Here is an 18,478-nt window from a genome sequence, read left to right on the forward strand (position 1 = left end):
CTTCCTGCATGGAGCCTGCTTCTCCTTCTCTCTCTCTCTCTCTCGAATAAATAAATAAAATCTTAAAAAAAAAAAAAGGAAAAGAAACTGGCACAAATGCTACTGTGTCAGGGTTGCAGCCAATTTTCTTAATGTAGGTGCTGACATCCTTAACAATTTCCTTGTATTTCTTCTGGCTGTATCCTTGTATTTCTTCTTTCTGGGTGGCTTATAGAATCTATTTTTTCAACACCAGCAACCAGTTGTTTTACACCCAGTGTGTAAACCAGAAGGGCATGTTCACGGGTCTTGCCCATTCTTACAGATACCTGCTTCAAATTCACCAACACCAGCAGCACCAATCAGGACAGCACAGTCAGCCTAAGATGTGCCTGTAGTGGTGTTTTTGATAAAATCTCTGTCCTGGGGCATCACTGAGGGTCACATAATACTTTCTGTTCTCGAATTTCCACAAGGAGGTATCAATGGTGATACCACACTCACATTCAGCTTTCAGTTTATAGAAGACCCAAGCATATGTAAAGGAGTCCTTTCCCATATCAGCAGCCTCCTCAAAATTTTTGAATAGTTCTTTTGTCGATCTCACCAGAGTTGTAGATCAGATGACCAGTCGTGGTAGACTTGCCCAAATCTACATGTCCAATGACAATGATGTTGATGTGACTCTTTCCTTTCCCGTTTTGGTTTAGGTTTAGTAGTGGTTTTCATGACACTTGCGTTCTGGTGCCAAACCCATTGTGAAAAAGTGAGTGTTATGACTTTTATCAATCTATTTGGCTTTTTAAATTATGTACCTGTACTGCTTTGATAAAATTAAAAATTAAATTTAAAATCAATATGAGATATGGGCAGCTAGGTGGCTCAGTCAGTTAAGTGTCCGACATTGATTTCAGCTCATGTCATGATCTCATGATCATGAGATCAAGCCTGCCATTGGGCTCTGAGTAGGCATGGAGCCTGCTTAAGATTCTCTCTCTTCCAGGGCACCTAGGTGACTCAGTGGTTGAGCGTCTGCCTTTGGCTTAGGTCGTGATCCCGGGGTCCTGAGATCGAGTCCTGCATCGGACTCCCCTTGGGAAGCCTGCTTCTCCCTCTGCCTCTGTCTCTGTTTCTCTTCCTGTGTCTCTCATGAATAAGTAAATAAATAAATAAAATCTTTAAAAAAAAAGATTCTCTCCCTCTGCCCCTCCCCCCTTTCCTCTCTAGAAAATAATAATAATAATAAGCTAACAACTGACTTGTGGACCTTCTACAAAGACAAGAAAATATATTGAGTGTTTCAGCTGTCTTTAAGCCAATATATGCTTTTCTTATTCTGTACTAAAAGACAAGAATATACATACATTTTGTTATGGAGAAGTTTAGCATGCCAAAGCCAAACCTACTACAAGATAGAGAGCTCATTCAACGCACAATGCCTGTTGACAGGATTTTGGTATATTCTTCTGCCATGTATTTCAATAAGTATGTTCTCTTGTTTATTTCTTAATACAGTTTAGATTTTTGCCAAGGCTGTGTTTGGGTTTCCATTTAACTTTAGTTCAATCACATCAATAGCTTCCACAAAATAAAAACAAAGTCTTTGTAACCCAAGAGTTAAATGCAATCCTACTGAAATATATTGAAATTTGATAGAAGCTGGGTGACTGGTGCAATGTGGTCCATTTAATTCACTGCTTGGTTATTTGAGCTGTTTTGACAGGTAGTATTTTGGGTTAGGATAAATTATTTTGCTGTTATTATTTCTTACAAAATGATGGATTTACTTTCAATATGTATCTTTTTTATTTGCTGTTTTGTTTTTGTGCCTTTTTTGTTTCTCATTTGTTGTTTCAATGTTGTCTTTGAAGAGCTTGCTACACTCACCAATGTAGACTTCCTCATCTGTAAACCAAAATTTCCTCCAATTGAATGGATCTCAGGCAGCCTGAGTGGCTCAGGCTCAGCGGTTTAGCACTGCCTTCAGCCCAGGGCCTGATCCTGGAGACCTGGGATCGAGTCCCATGTCAGGCTCCCTGCATGGAGCCTGCTTCTCCCTCTGCCTGTGTCTCTGCCTCTCTCTCTCTCTCTCTCTTTCTGTGTGTCTCTCATGAATAAATAAATACATTTTTTTAAAGATTTTAAAAAATTGTTTTACTGAGTTTTACTGGGGGTGCCTGGGTGACTCAGTTGGTTTAGTGTTTGCCTTCAGCTCAGGTCATCTCAGGTCCTCTGATCATTTTTTAAAGAGACCTATGTCTCTGCCTCTTTCTGTGTGTCTCTCATGAATCAATAAAAATACATACATTGGGACGCCTGGGTGGCTCAGTGATTGAGTATCTGCCTTCGGCTCAGGTCATGATCCCGGGATCCTGGGATCAAGTCCTACATTGGCTCCCCCCAAGGAGCCTGCTTATCCCTCTGCCTATGTCTCTGCCTTTTTCTGAGTCTCATGAATAAATAAAACATTTTTTTAATCTTAAAAAAAAAAAAAAGAAAAACAATATGACCCCTATGACAGACAGTTGAGCCATTTCTTATAAAGTTAAACATACACTTACCATACAGCCCAGCACAGTGTGTTCACTACTCCCACTCAAGAACAATTAAAAAAATAGATTCATTCAAAAACCTGTACTCAAATGTTTATGGTGGTTTGATTCTTGGTTGCTAAAACCTAGAAACAACCCACACGTTCTTCAACTGGTAAATGAATAAACAAACTGTGGTACTTCCAGAGAGTGAGAAAACCTCAGCAATAAAATGCAACAAATTTCTGATATGCAACCACATGAATGAATGCTAAGTGAAAGAAGCCAGACTCAAAAGACTACATACTGTATAATTTCATACATAAAACATTCTGGGAAAGGCAAAATTATAGGGTCAGAAAACTGATCAGTAGTTACCAAAGGATGCGTGTGGGAAGAGAAGCTGATTACAAAGGGCACAAGGGAATTATGGTGTGGCAGGGGGGATGAACTGGTCTGTATCTTGATTATGATGGTGGTTACATGGCTGTATGCATTTGTCAAAACACATAGAACTGTACACTAACAAGGATGAGTTTTACTGGGGGTACCTGGGTGACTCAGTTGGTTTAGTGTTTGCCTTCAGCTCAGGTCATCTCAGGGTCCTCTGATCAAGCCCTATATCGGGCTCCCTGCTCAGCAGGGAGTCGGCTTCTCCCTCTCGCTCTGCCTCTCCCCGCTGCTTGCACTCTCTCTCTCTCAAATAAAATCTTTTTTTTAAAGGATGAATTTTACTGTCTGTAAGTTATACCCCTATAAACCTGACTTTAAAAAAAAGATTGGGGGGCGCCTCGGTGGTACAGTTGTTTAAGCACCCCATTCTTGGTTTCTGCTCAGGTCCTGATCTCAGAGTCCTGAGATGAAGCCTCACATCACGCTCCAATCTCAGCTTGGAGTCAGCTAAAGACTCTCTCTCCCTCTTCCTTTTCCCCTCCCCTGACCATGTGCGTGTGTATGCACATGCTCACATACACTCCCTCTCTCTCTCTCTGAAATAAATAAAGAAGTCTTTTTTTTAAAAAGGGTTGAGTTTGAACTTTTTCATAATAGAAAGTTAAAAGAAAGTCCACAGACCCTCTTGCAATTCTAGGAAACAATTGGACAATGTGTAAATATATATGAACAAGACCATTCTCATTAAAGTATGTTACAGATAAAAACAGAAAGAAAAAAAAAACCTCTAACAATCCCAAGGCAGAGATGTGATTAAATATATCAGGTTATTTCTACACAATACTATGAAGTTTAAATTGATAACAGAGAAGGGGAGAGTGGACTCATAGTAAACTTCTTTCTATAATTGGGTTCATTGTGAAGTATAAATATTTCACTATCAGAAAATCCAAACATATCTGGTGCTTAGAGTAACTCCAGAAACAAACGTGAGATTGCTGTTCTGCTTAGTTAAAATATTGATAGATTAGTAGAGGAAGAAGTGAATGTGAATTATAATTAAAGAATTTTCTTGGCACTCCCGGTGGCCCAGCGGTTTAGTGCTGCCTTCGGCCTGGGGTGTGATCCTGGAGTCCTGGGATCGAGTCCCACATCGGGCTCCCTGTGTGGAGCCTGCTTCTCCCTCTGCCTGTGTCTGTGCCTCTCTCTTTCTCTGTGTCTGCCATGAATAAATAAACAAAATTTTAAAAAATAAAATAAAATAAAGAATTTTCTGATAGCGATAATACTTTGTAGCTCTAGTGAATATGAATATATACTGGGTTTTATATGTGTTCAATAATTTAAAATGTAGGTCTCATTCCTTTTGTAATTAAAGAAAGGAACAAGCCATCCATTAAAGCAAAAGAAAGAAAAACAGGGGTACATATTTATTGACATAAAAGAATGTTCATAAAATAACGTTAGAAAAAAAGGTTACAGAAGAATTACGTGTAGAGTATGGTTCCACTTTTTTTTTTTTTTTAAGATTTTATTTATCCATTCATAAGACACACAGAGGCAGAGACACAGGCAGAGGGAAAAGCAGGCTCTATGCAGGAAGCCTGACATGGGACTTGATCTCGGGTCTCCAGGATCAGGCCCTGGGCCGAAGGCGGCGCTAAACCACCGAGCCACCCAGGCTGCCCTGGTTCCAGTTTTTTAAAAAGTACAATATATGTACACATAAAAAGTATGCACTTAGATGTAACTTCATTAAAAAACATTTGTAATAAAATAAAAAAAAAACATTTATAAGATACCAGAATGTTAACACAGTTATCTCTTATTGAAGGAATTGCAAATCATGGTAATATTTTTCTTTCTTGAATTTTCTATTTTCCCTAAATTCCTCAGGTATTACTTGTATAATTTTAAAAAATAAAATAATAATAAGGAAAATTAAGTGGAAAAGTGACAAGCCATTGCTAAGATCTGATGTTTTCTACCATTCTAGAGCCAACTCCAAGTAACCATTTCCTTTATTTTTATTATTTTTTTTAAGTAGGCTGCATTCCCAACATGGAGTCCAAAGCAGGGCTTAAACTCACGACTCTCAGATCAAGACCTGACCTGAAACTAAGAATTGGAGGCTTAATGGGCTGAGCCACCCAGATGCCCCTCCTTTTAATTTTTTTAAAAAGCAGCAAAGAGGGATCCCTGGGTGGCTCAGTGGTTTAGTGCCTGCCTTTGGCCCAGGGCATGATCCTGGAGTCCCGGGATCGAGTCCCACATCAGGCTCCCGGCATGAAGCCTGCTTCTCCCTCTGCCTGTGTCTCTGCCTCTCTCTGTCTATCATGAATAAATAAATTAAAAAAAAAAAAAAAAGCAGCAAAGATATCAATTTTTCCCAATGTAAATGGATGTATAACCAACCTGTGAGAGTGCTATTTAATTAAAATATATGTAATACCTGAACTAATAAGTATATTGGATAGAACAATAGAGTGCAGAATCTAAGAGCTCATTAATAGCTGCATTTCACTTTTGCAGATGTTGCTTTAGAAATGACTTGAGGAGATCCCTGGGTGGCTCAGCGGTTTGGCGCCTGCCTTTGGCCCAGGGAGCGATCCTGGAGTCCCGGGATCGAGTCCTGTGTTGGGCTCCCGGCATGGAGCCTGCTTCTCACTCCTCCTGTGTCTCTGCCTCTTTCTATGTCTATCATAAATAAATAAATAAATCTTTAAAAAAAAGAAAGAAAGAAATGACTTGAAGCTTTAAAAAATATATTTTTTTTTGGCTTTTGGAGTTCCTCCTCTGAGCAATGTCTCCTCAACTACTACAGGGAATTAATTGAGGCAGCAACAGCAGCCAGAACCAGAAACATCCTCTACTAAAAGAAAATAAATAATAATAATAATAAATAAAAATAAATTTAAAATCCTCTATTTTACTTAAAGATTTTTTTAAAGTATTTTAACATGGTTTGGGTGAGGGATCAGTCAGAACCTGATTCTTTGTCCCAGTAATATTTCTATATGACTTCAGCCAAGTCATTTTACCTTTTAAGACTCATATCCTTTTTTAAAATAATATTTTATTTATTTATTTGAGACAGCAAGCATAAGCAGGGGAACGGCAGAGGGAGAAGCAGACTCTCTGTTGGGCAGGGAGCCCAATGTGGGGCTCCATCCCAGGACCCTGGGATCGTGGCCTGCACTGAAGGCAGACACTTAACCAACTGAACCACCCAGGTGCCCCAAGAATCATGTCCTTAAAAAAAAAAAAATGCAGGGGATCCCTGGGTGGCGCAGCGGTTTGGCGCCTGCCTTTGGCCCAGGGCGTGATCCTGGAGACCCGGGATCGAATCCCACATCAGGCTCCCGGTGCATGGAGCCTGCTTCTCCCTCTGCCTGTGTCTCTGCCTCTCTCTCTCTCTCTGTGTATGACTATCATAAATAAATAAAAATTTAAAAAAAAAATGCATAGGGCAGCCAGGGTGGCTCAGCGGTTTAGCTCCTGCCTTCGGTGCAGGGTGTGATCCTGGAGTCCTGGGATCGAGTCCCAGTCGGTCTCCTTGCATGAAGCCTGCTTCTCCCTCTGCCTGTGTCTCTACCTCTCTCTCCTTCTCCCTCTGTCTCTCAAGAATAAATAAATAAAATATTTTAAAAAATAAAAATTTTAAAAATGCATAGCTATTTTGAGATCAGATAAGATGTCCATGAAAACACAGCAAATTCTTTTTCTCTCTCTCTTTTTTAAGATTTTATTTATTCACGAGAGACAGAGATAGAGACACAGACAGAGGCAGAAGCAGGCTCAATGCAGGGAGCCCGACATGGGACTTGATCTCAGGTCTACAGGATCAGGCCCTGGGCTGAAGGCGGTGCTTAAACCGCTGAGCCACCAGGGCTGCCTGCAAGTTCTTTCTCTTATAAAGTTTCAAAGAACTCCAAACCATTTGTCACAATCCAATCTGAGAACAGACTTCTTATTTGGGGGATGATATAAACCAGTAATAAGGTACCCAGTGTAACAAGATTATGTCATATAATTCTCTGATCCTAATCAGATTCCTCTGATTCTTATTCCTATAGGGATTTAAACATAACAATTCCTTTAAAAACAAAGAAAAAATGTCTTTATCTCACCAAGGAAGGGAAATGGTAGAAATGTCAATGTCTTTTGCTTGGGTTGGTATACGACCTTCATTTGAGTTAGATGAATGGTAGAAAATAAGGAGAAAAGGAAGAAGACAGGCAGAATGAGGCAGCCACCAGAGCAGATGGAACAAAGAACAACTACAATTCCAGGGCACCATGCTATTCTTTTTCCTCCTTTCTTGCAGAGGAAGCAATTTATAAGATACATTAAGGAGAATCCTGCTTTGACAGTGTCTCCAAGACAGTGAAGCATGAATCTGCCTGCCTTGGAGTGGAATTTTCATGCTGTTATATATAACTCTAGGACCTAGTTATGCTCCCATTCTGTGGAAAGACTGTTGATATCAAGTAAAGAAAATCTCACTGCTAGTTGCCGATCTCTCTCGGTTCCCATAATATTTTGCTCCACCACTATTTAGAACTACTCACTGCTGGGGCACCTGGTGGCTCAGTGGTTTGAGCATCTGCCTTTGGCTCAGGGCATGATCCTGGGATGGAGTCTCACATCGGGCTTCCCACAGGAAGCCTGTTTCTCCCTCTGCCTGTATCTTTGCTTCTGTGTCTCTTATGAATGAACTAAGATCCTTAAAAAAAACACAACAAAACAAAAACTCCTCACTGCTGTAGTCTAGTAATTGGGTAGGATATCTGTAGCCCTTAAGAGATTGTGAAGTTCTTGAGGGCAGAAATTACCTCTTGTTAATTTTTTATTTCTAGCATGGCATGATGCCTAACATCTAGAACTAGTGAAGGTATTGTGTGACTCATCTCTATAAAGATGACTGCAAATAACAATTCCAAATGGCTGTAAGCTCTACAAAGAATGGCAAACTCCCTACTACCTCCCCAACTCCAGGTGGCGTAGGACATTGATTCCTAGGTGTGGTCCCTCAGACCATCAGCATCACCTGAGGACCTGCTATACATGCAATTCTCCAGACATACCCCAGACCTACAGAGTCAGAAACCATGGTGGGGAGGAGGCCCAGAAATCTGTAATTTTATAAGTTTTCCGGGTGATTCTGATGCACACTGATGTTTAAGAACCGGTGATGTAGCAGTAAGTCCAATGGTGTCTGTGCCCTTGGTCTGGTTTGTCAGCTTAGCTGCAATGTGTCTAATCACGAGAAAATCCCTAAGCCCCTCAGAACTCGGTCTTCACAGGGTATAACAAAGGAGTTGGAATGATGCCTGAGAACCCTTCTGGTCTAAAATTCTGTAAAATACCAAAGACAGAAAGAAGACAAATAAATGCTCCAATGACTAGATTCATTCAGTCAGTCAGCAAATATGTATGTACCAGGCAGTGATCTGGGCATGGAATCAATGCCGGACACAAAATTATTCCTTTAAAAAAAAAAAAGAAAAAGATTTTATGTATTTATGAGAGAGAGAAAGAACACACAAGCAGAGGTGGATAGGGGCAGAGGGAGAAACAGACTCCTTTCTGGGCAGGGAGCCCTAACCCAGGACCCTGAGAGGAAGATAGATGCTTAACCAACTGAGCCACCCAGGCCCCTCAAAATTACTCCTTTTTAATTAAAGTTGTAAGATTTCAGACCCCAAACTTCCCTTTTGTCTACAATAGTCTCACATTGCATTTGTTGTGCAATATGAACTGGAAAACTGGGAAAATGATCCAGAGCTCTGACCAACCCCCCTCAGATTATTTGGACTTTAATTCTTTTTTTTTTTTTTTCTTTGATTTTAATTCTTGAAAACTCTTGTTTCTTAAGAGGCTTCAGTACTAATGTGTTAGGAGACAAGCATGTGATGATAAATACGATTATCTACCAAATTAGAATATCTCTGAGTCTACATTATTTCATGGCACAAAGTTGCTTGCTCTTTAAGGAAATTGAATTCCATCTAATTGTCTCTGCATTGATTCTCTTTTCTCAGTAATGTAGTAACCACCCGTATTGTTTGAATAAGTTCCTATGTTGGTCATTCTTCTTTTGTGATCTGCCTCCCTCCCACGTTGAACTCTCATATACCCCACCACACAAACTCAGAGCACCTAGAGAACTCCTGTAAGGTGTTTTAGACTATTTAGGGCTTTTATTGAGCTTAAATATCCTTTTTAGAAAGATCTCTTAATGGGATGCCTGGCTGGCTCAGTTGGAAGAGCATGTCTCTTGATCTTAGGCTTGTAAGACTGAGCCACGTGTGGGGTGCAGAGATTACTTAAGTAAAAATATAATAATAGGGAAGTCTGGGTGTCTCAGTGGTTGGGTGTCTGCCTTCTGCTCAGGGTGTGATCCTGGTCCTGGGATTGAGTCCCACATTGGGCTCCCTGAGAGGAGCCTGCTTCTCCCTCTGCCTGTGTCTCTGCCTCTCTCTGTCTCTCTCTCATGAATAAATAAATAAAATATTTTAAAATAATAATAATAATAATAATAATAACCCTTTAAGAAAAAAACAAACCAGAAAGCCACCACACTTGGATACCTGATTCTCTGACCTGTTCACATTTCACTGCATTTGAAAGGACAGGAGATGGCGCCAGAAGGCAGTGCAATGCCTTGGGTTTAGCCAAGCCCAGGTTAAGGAATGTCCCGGAGACAGAAGTAGGAATTAAAACAAACAATTAGTCAGAGTTTGAAGGCTACTAAGTTGAAGGGAGTAGTAGTGGGGTGGCATTTTATTTTGTTTTAATATGTAAGGACCCTCCTGACACCTACTCCAAATTACCTCGGGGACAACAGAAATATTCATGGTAGAACAAAAGATCAAAATAAAGGCAAGTGCCTGGATGATGGTGCTTGCCTCCTTTCTCCCTCCTTCCCAGAAACCAAGGCCTTTGTCCACTTGGGAAGCATGAGGGCCTGGAGAGGCTGCTCACTCAGAAGTGGGAAGGTGCTGATTTGGGGCTAAGACATTTTTGTGAAACAATGTTTATTTCTGTAGGCAAAATCCCAAATCCCATCAGCAGTGAAACACTTCCCCTAAGCAGTCACACGCTTTAAAATAAGATTTTAAAATTTTTTAAAAATTCACGAGACAGGGATCCCTGGGTGGCGCAGCGGTTTGGCGCCTGCCTTTGGCCCAGGGCGCGATCCTGGAGACCCGGGATCGAGTCCCACGTCGGGCTCCCGGTGCATGGAGCCTGCTTCTTCCTCAGCCTGTGTCTCTGCCTCTCTCTCTCTCTCTGTGACTATCATAAATAAATAAAAAAATTAAAAAAAAAAAAAAATTCACGAGACAACCAGGAGGTGGCGCCTGGCAAGACACTACCTGCCTGGGGAAGCTGAATTCCAGGCGCCACTGAAAGGGAACTCTGACCCGGCAGAGGTCATTCTGTCCAGGCCTATTCTCCCCCTCTACCACCACCCTGTGCAGTAGATGTCTCTGCTTTTCTTCTTTTCTGTTTCTCTGTGTTAACTATCCTGATTTCCAGGATGTCTAGTTTACACTTTATACCTTTTATTCTTCTTGGATGAGATGGGGCTTTGGGGGAACCTCAAAACATAAAATGTATCTGTAAGGGAAAAATAATTCTGACGGGTCATCACATCACATCCATCAAATGAAGAAGGAAATGACATCTGGCAAATGGTTTTGCTTTGCAGATCAATCACAGGGCACAGAAAGACAAGGCAGTTCCTGCCTCAGGAGGCCCGGATGATCCAGCACATGCATTATTCTGTTCATTTGGCATTTATCTTGCTCCCTCATTTAGTCTCTGCTCCCTTTGTTTTGGTTTCTTCTTGCTCCTTGGCAGGAGGGACAAGCGCAGAGTGAGTTCAAATGGGTGCATCCTCAAGGCTGTTGACTCTGGTGAAGGGCACAGAGGAGAAAGAGGTCTCAGCGGCTGGCTTGAAATTATCTGTGTGTTTCACATTCTCTAATGAGGGATTTAAGATGTACATTCCAATCGGGATTTCCAGTCCCGTGGGGAAACAAGCACCAGCCCACATTCCTGAGACTCAGCAGGCTCTGTGTTCTACTCATCCAACTCCCTGGTGGCAGATTTTATCAGTCCTACTTGTCCTGCCTCAGCCCTTTGTTGGGCAAGAAGGAAGACCCTGGGTCCCACTTCCAACTAGATCACATGGTCTCTCTCTCTCTGCTCTCTCCCCACCCTTTCTCTAGAGTCTACCTTTTTTTTTTACGGTGGTAATGATGTTCCTGAGGTCTTCCGATCTCTCCTCCTGCCCTGGCCTCCCTGCCAGGGGTCAGTGTCCTCTTCAATGACAAAAACCGCCCTAGATCTGGGCTCCCTGGGGAAGGAGGTAGCTGGGCCTGGCAGTTGGAGCCGCTGTCTCTCTATGTTGCTGCAGCAGCCCCTCCCCCACTGGACACACAAATGGGCATTATACAGCAAACAAAACCACCTCCCCCCCCACCCAGGCCACACAGGCACGTGGACCCAGGCCTCACCGTGGGAAGCGGGTGGTGACAGGCGCAGGAAGAGATCGCTCCAAGCAAGGTCTCTTGCCTCAGTTCTCTTCTTTATTTTCCATGAGCTAGCTTTTATTTTCTTTTCTTTTTAAGACTCTATTTATCCACTCATGAGAGACACAGAGAGAGAGAGAGAGGCAGAGGGAGAAGCAAGCTCCATGCAGGAAGCCCGATGTGGGACTCGATCCCTGGACCCTGGGATCATGCCCTGAGCCAAAGGCAGATGCCCCCCGCTGAGCCACCCAGGAGTCCTCATGAGCTAGCTTTTAGCCCTTGACTTCCTACCCTCCACCTGCACCCCGAGTCCCCAGCTCCTCCAGGTTGTCTATCTCCAAACTTTGGACTCTTCCTATTCCAGGGCAGCTCAAATTCTGCAGCGACAGGAAATAGATCTTCCCCCACTCTGCCCCATACCACCCAGGAGAGCTGCCCCTTAGAGAAGCCACAAGGGGAATGAGAACACAGTGTCCCCCCTGAGGGGGCTGGACTGGACCCCGAAGCCCTCCTCCCGTGCCCCGGCTGCCCCAGAGGACACCTACCTGGACAGTGCCGATGAGAAGAACAGAGGAAGGAAGAGCTCACCCCAGTTGGGCTCCTGAGCCAGGGCCAGGGCTCCCATGAAGCTGCACACTCCAGGTCCGCATGCCCAATCGGCTATTTAAGGAGCTGTTCTCCAGCAACCCAGGCAGCCCCCCCACCCCCACCCTGTACACCCGTCCAGAGCCACCTTAAAAGCAGGAGGCAATTGTGAAGTCGCTGGCCAGCAAGTGGACTGAAGACTGTAGAGGTAGATTTTTAAAAAGAGGCAGCGAAAGATTTGTCCTAGGGATCCAAAACCCTACAGTACCCTACTGAAAACCAAATCCCCTGGAAGCCCACAAGACAGCAAGAGAAAAAGAGATAAATACAATCAGCTCAGCTCCAAGAAACTCCTCTCTCTCTCTCTTCCCTCCCTCCCTCCTCTCTCCCCTCTCTCCCTCATCCCCACCCCCCCCCACTCTTTCTCGGCCAACCCTAGTCCCTCTAGTCCCCAAACTCCCAGTACCTGCTTCTTCCGGGGATACCATGCTGTTCTTCAGTCTCCTGCTGGAGGTGATTTGGATCCTGGCTGCAGAAGGGGGTAGGTACATCTGGATGTCTGTGTGTCTGTTGGTGCCCAACTTCAGGTTTACTTAATGGAGTGGAGGGGGGGGTGGGAGGAGTATAAAAGGAGCTTGAATAATGGACTCAGGAATGTGGGGGAAGCGACAGGAATGGGGAGAGGAGCACTTTCCTTCCTCCCCCTTTGCCTGTCCAGGCTTACTGTTTGTGGGGATGGGGGGAGGGCTGGGGAGCAGAATGTGTATGCACACTGTACACACTGCAGGGAATCTCCTCGCAGTCTCGAGATTCTCTCCCCACTCTTTCCCTCACTGCTCTGGTCCCAGGCGACCCTCCCAGCCTTCTTATTTTCCGAACTCCCTTAATTAGGGAGCCAAGAAAGCAGGGCATGAAAAGATAGAGGACTGATGGGGGTGGGGGCATACCCCTACACTTTCTAAGTAAGTCAGACCTGGATCCCCAACTATGAACCTCCAGCTAATATTCTCTCTTGATTCTATATGGGGCCACGGATTTCCAGCTTCTCCCTGAAAGCAGTAGCAATAATAGTCAACACCATTGGGCCCTTTAAAGCTTACAAAGGACTTTCAGAAGCTCCTAGGTGAGGAGAACTTGGGAGACTAGGCTCCAGTGCTCCAAAGAGTCCCCAGGACCTCTACCCCTCATTTTTTAGTTTCCTTTGTCTAGCACAGTATTGGGTACACAGTAGGTGTGTAATTAAAATCCCTTTGGAAGAGCAGGGGGAGGAGGAGGGCCCAGAGAGCAGAAGGGGAATGCAGGGAGGGTGACAGGGTGAGGGGACCAGCCAAATGGAGAATTGGAAATTGCCTCTGAGGGAAAGGGGGGGAAAAAAAAAAAAAAACAGGGAAAAAAGGGGAAGAGCTAAAGAACTAGCATGTTGAGGATCTGGTGGGAGGGGAAGGCAGGGCTGTCAGCCCGGACCTAACTCCCTGAGGAGAGTGGGTTTCGAGTTGTGTGAGTGTCCCTGGGTGCTGGTGAGTGAGAGGCTGCCTCCAGCCCTCCCCCCTGGGCTGCTACTCAAGAGGTGTCTAAACCAAGGGATGGGCCAAGACAAGAGCCCAAGGATAAGTTCAAGGATATTTCAGAAGTCTGAGGAATTTGAGGGAATGAAAGAGAGAGAGGAAGGAATTTAGAATTTTCCCCCAGAATTGGAATTAGAATTCGAATTGGAATAATAGAGAAATAATAACAGAGAAAACCTGCAGGAAAGCCTTCCTTCTCTCGTTGAAGCCATTTGGCCCTGGGTAAGAAGGGACCCTAAGGCCTGAGATAGGACTGCAGAGAGCCGGCATGTGACCCAGCTGGCAGCTCTCCTTTCCACACACAATGCCTCACTTTCAGCCTGGCTGCCTATGCCCACCCACCAGCCTCAGCGTGGCGGGGACCCTGCCCGGGCTCCCACCTTCCCTGGGCATCTAGGGATCCAGGGAGCCGAGGCTCCGGGCAATGGGGAAAGTTCCCCCAGAGCTCCTAGGACCGGAGGAGAAACCTCCCTGCGAATTCACAGCCGGGGGCCCCACCTCGCCCGACGCTTCAGAGCAAATGAATAACGGCCAGTCCCCACGGGGAGCACCCCCACGTGCTCCCCCGCCCCCACCCCCGCTCAGTCCCCTCCTCACACTCACACACCCCGCCCTCGGCCTCATCTAAGTGTCCGATTGGCTCGGCGGGGCGCGCGGCTCCGGCGGGTGCAGGTTAATTTTAGTCCCGGGCGCTCTCGGCGCTGGTCTCCTCCCCCTCGGCTCGGCACGTACCGCACAACCCCGCCGCAGATTTTTAAATAGGGCTCCCCGCCGACCTTTCCCCCGAGGTGTCGGGTTTCAGGGCTTCCTCCGGGAAGCGCTAGGGGAAGGGGGGCGGCCGAGGGCGGGAGGCCGCTGCCCCAGCGCCTGGCTGCAGCCGCGCTTTCTCCCCCGCAGGTCGGCAGCACTGGACGTACGTGGGTGAGCGCAGCCCCAGGGGCCCCCGCTGCCCTCTCCCACCCGGGCCTCTCCACCTGCCGAGCGCCGGGCAGTTCCCCTCAGCCTCCGCCCGGCTCCTCCCCGCTCTGGGCCCCCAGGCCCCAAGTTTACCTGGAGGACTCCCAGCCCCAGCCCTGACCGCCCAGCCCCACACGTGCCGGTGGGGCCCCGAAAGCCAGGGGTGTCCTCCGTCAGCCTGTGTGGGAAGGAGGCAGCTGGAGTGGGGAGGGGACCAGGTGGGGAAAGGAGCACTGAGCTCAGCGCCCATCACTTCTGGCTTATCTCTGACTCAGGGATCCCACCTGCACCTGGAATTGGGACAGAGCCTGAGGTCGGGGGGGTGAGGAAGAGCCTGGAGGATACTTTATGATCCTGGCGGAGGTGGACTCCATTCCTTTGAACTTCTGACTCATATGTGAATTCCAGAGTCAGGGCAAGGTCCCCAAGTGATCGAGTGATCGCAAGAAATGAGTGGTGAAAAGTCAGTAAGGGGATGGAATCCAGAGGCCGCTTAATAGGGGCGCCCCTAAGGAGACTTCCTCTTTCAAGGATCATTTTTGCTTCCCCAGCTTCCCTACTTCTAGACTCACCTCTCCAGCATGCAGGTCTTCTATCCATTCCCTTTTCCTTATTCAGTTTTCTATCCCCAAACTACAGAAAAGTAAAAGCCACTACTCTCCTGCTATCAGGATAGCAGAGCTGGGATTCATCAGTGCCTCAGGGAAGGTGAAGGGTGCTGCAGCAGCCAGTCCAGCAGGGACCCCTGCCTCACCAAGCCCTGCACCACTGGGGTCTTTGCCTGGGTCGGGAGTGGGGGGCATCCTGTAGGATGCAGGATGCTTGAAGGGCAGGACAGATGTCCATGGTAATCCCCACTAGGCCCACACGGTCAAGACCACTGGCCAGCCTCTCACCCGGAGTGTGGCAGCAATGCCCAATCCCCCATCGATATCCAGACAGACAGTGTGACCTTTGACCCCGAGTTGCCTGCTCTGCAGCTCCAAGGATACGACCAGCCTGGCACTGAGCCTTTGGACCTGCACAATAATGGCCATACAGGTAAAAAGCCCAGGCTCCAAGGAGGCATAAACTCCAGTTCCAATCTAAGGAGTCTGAGGAAAGAAGCATTTGCCTAACTTCTAAATTCTCAGATGGCTTTATCTAGAAATTTGGAGATGCGAGAATGGGAATGAAGCTCCTTATAGCCAAAGGCGGGGAGTGAATGTCTACAATCGGTGGATTTAGCATCATAACGTCAACTTGATCCTCATTGAAAAGGGGGAAGAGATGCTAGAAAAGCAGTGGTGAGAAGGACTGGGTGCTGCTAGCGGAGGGAGGCAGAAAAGGCTGGCCAAGTCTCCCAAGGAGCAGTGGCTATGGAGGAGTGAGAATGTGACCACACTCCCCCACCGACTTGAGCTTGCTCTCTTTTCCTTACAGTACAACTCTCTCTGCCCCCTACCATGTATCTGGAAGGACTTCCCCGAAAATATGTAGCTGCCCAGCTTCACCTACACTGGGGTGAGACAGGATCCCTGAGGGGATCAGAGCACCAGATCAACGGTGAAGCCACAGCGGCCGAGGTACCAGGGAGCAAAGCTTGCACTAGGACATGGTTGGTGCCAGGGAAAGGAAGGCTCTGGAAACTGGGAAAAGTCATCCTTGGAGGATAAGGCCAACTTTTGTGGGACAGGTTTAAGGCATGCTGAATATTGCGGTGGTGGTGGTGGTGGTGGTGGTGGCAGCTGGGGTCAAAGCCTTTGGAAAGGGGTGGTGGAGGAACATTAAGTGATTTCATTCCTCTCCCCTCCCTTAGCTCCACATTGTACATTATGATTCTGACTCCTATGACAGCTTGGGCGAGGCTGCTCCAAAGCCGCAGGGCCTGGCTGTCTTGGGCATCCTCATTGAGGTCAGTGGTCCCCAATCCCTCCCAGCCTCTCCCCACTCTGTCCCCACCGCTCAATCCAATTCTGTCCATGTCTATTGCTGCTCCCTCACCCTTAGCTGGGCAGCAGCCTACTCTGATCATTTTTTCTCTATATGAACACCTTACGCCAAATGTGGACTCATTCCAAACTCTCTCCCTTTCCAGGTGGGTGAGGCTAAGAATCCAGTTTATGAACATATTCTGAGTCACCTCCATGAAATCAGGCATAAAGGTGAGCCTGAGATTAGACTTCAGGGGGCACTTCCTCACAAAGGCCTATGAGGCCAGGGATGACAGTGAGTTAGGGGCCAGGAGTTTGGCTTCTGGGAGCCCTATCTGGGTAAGCTGGGGTACAATGAGGGGGAGAAGAGTCCCAGTCTCTTCTCCCCCAGATCAGAAGACTTCAGTGCCTCCCTTCAATGTGGGAGAGCTGCTCCCCCCACAGCTGAACCAGTTCTTCCGCTACAATGGCTCGCTCACCACACCCCCCTGCTACCAGAGTGTGCTCTGGACAGTCTTCAATCGAAGGGCTCAGATTTCCATGGGACAGGTGAGCGGTGGAGAGGTGAGGCAGCAGGGTCATGGTTAGAGCCTCAGACCCTTTCCCATTCCACAAAGTGAGTGACATTTCTCCCCTAATCCCACTCTTCTACTCCTCAGCTGGAAGAGCTTCAGGAAACGCTGTTTTCCACAGAAGAAGAGCCCTCTAAGCTACTGGTACGGAACTACCGAGCCCCCCAGCCTCTCAATCAGCGAACAGTCTTTGCTTCTTTCATCCAAGGTGACTGCACAGGGCTTGGAAAAGGAGACAGGAGTTGGGGGACTCAATGGCAGGAAAATGGGAGACCCTGGGAGGAGAAAAAAGAAGGCTAGAAGGGGAAGGGGACTTGCTTGGACCAGGAATCCCTCCACCCCTGAGTGCCAGATGATCTTCCCCAGCACAGAGGCAGAGTGTGCTGCTCCCAGCTGTGATGGGGAGCGCAAGGCCCACTGACCAGTGTCTTCTTCCCTTACAGTGGGATCCTTGTATACTACAGGTAAGACAGCCAGGTAGGAGGGGCCGGGGGCGTCACGTGAGGGAAAGTCTCATTATCTGTTAGTCCCAGGATGACACCTTCTGTGTTTCTCTCTCCCAGGCGAAATGCTGAGTCTGGGAGTGGGAATCTTGGTTGGCTGTCTCTGCCTTCTGTTGGCTGTTTATTTCATCGCCAGGAAGATTCGGTGAGGTCCTACTTTTCATTTCTTTGGTCCTTTTTTTTCCTACTAGGAAGCACTCTATTCCACCTTTAATCTGTTTCACCTAGGATACTAGTCATTTTCATGAACCATTCCCCCTTCTAGGAAGAAGAGGCTAGGAAACCGGAAAACCGTGGTCTTCACCTCAGCACGAACCACAGAGGCATAGACTCCTGTGCCAACATTATGGATGCTCTCCCTTCATGGATATCAGGGAGCTTCTCGAATGAGGTGCAGGGACTGGCCAGAAAATACTGTAGGAGTAGTGGGTAGTCACCCCTCTTTTCTGTAGACAGCCCCTACAGAAAGGCGTGGACAGGCTCTTGTTCATGGAGTAACAGATAGCCTTCTTCGGCCTCTCAAACATGTAGATCAGGACAATGCAGATGGCAAATTATGTTTAGTTGTAGGGGAAGTTGAAGATGTACCCCAAAGTCCTCCATCCCCCTATCCTTGTGTCTCTTTCCCTAGATATAGAACAGGACCTCCCCTTAGGAAAAAGAGTTGCTGCTGTTAGGGTTATATTTTTTTCTCAGTATATCTGGAAATTAAACTTTCTAACCCTACCTATGGTTTCACTTTGGGGACTCTTAAGAGTGGGGGAGCTCCTTAATCTCTCTGGTGACAGAGGTGGGCAAAGGACAGGGGAAAAGAAGCATGAGTGAATAACTCTTTTTACCACAGTCTTGCAAGGGGAGATCCGCCTCTGGAAAATACTTAACCCAAAGTTCCTGACATGTGAGACCACCAGCCCATATGTCTGTCCGTACAATCAGAGGT

At 46.5% G+C, this 18,478-nt stretch overlaps 1 protein-coding gene and 1 long non-coding RNA gene across 6 annotated transcripts; one reads left to right on the plus strand and one right to left on the minus strand.

Annotated features, from left to right (window-relative positions):
• Positions 1 to 10,236: 10,236 nt before the first annotated feature.
• On the minus strand, positions 10,237 to 13,946 carry LOC102155961. Of its 2 annotated transcripts, none has more exons than XR_005372746.1 (4): positions 12,495 to 13,946; positions 11,989 to 12,316; positions 11,429 to 11,556; positions 10,237 to 10,822 (listed from the first exon to the last, which is right to left on the minus strand). It is a non-coding gene; the product is annotated as an uncharacterized LOC102155961 (long non-coding RNA). The 2 variants fall into 2 exon arrangements; XR_005372745.1 differs by having other exon boundaries at positions 11,429 to 11,545; positions 12,495 to 13,942.
• On the plus strand, positions 11,445 to 18,264 carry CA14 (carbonic anhydrase 14). Of its 4 annotated transcripts, none has more exons than XM_038562109.1 (12): positions 11,449 to 12,236; positions 12,468 to 12,569; positions 14,491 to 14,514; positions 15,412 to 15,591; positions 15,973 to 16,115; positions 16,349 to 16,444; positions 16,628 to 16,694; positions 16,855 to 17,027; positions 17,123 to 17,243; positions 17,479 to 17,499; positions 17,599 to 17,683; positions 17,804 to 18,264. In XM_038562109.1, exons 2-12 carry the CDS (start codon positions 12,515 to 12,517, stop codon positions 17,865 to 17,867), a joined length of 1,029 nt encoding a protein of 342 aa, XP_038418037.1. In that variant the 5' UTR covers positions 11,449 to 12,236; positions 12,468 to 12,514; the 3' UTR covers positions 17,868 to 18,264. The 4 variants fall into 4 exon arrangements, with proteins under 4 accessions (XP_038418040.1, XP_038418037.1, XP_038418039.1 ...); XM_038562110.1 differs by having other exon boundaries at positions 11,456 to 12,236; positions 16,855 to 17,012; XM_038562111.1 differs by lacking the exon at positions 14,491 to 14,514.
• The last annotated feature ends 214 nt before the right edge of the window (positions 18,265 to 18,478 follow it).

This window comes from Canis lupus, chromosome 17, assembly GCF_011100685.1.
Source record: "Canis lupus familiaris isolate Mischka breed German Shepherd chromosome 17, alternate assembly UU_Cfam_GSD_1.0, whole genome shotgun sequence".
Classification (NCBI taxonomy): Eukaryota; Metazoa; Chordata; class Mammalia; order Carnivora; family Canidae; genus Canis; species Canis lupus.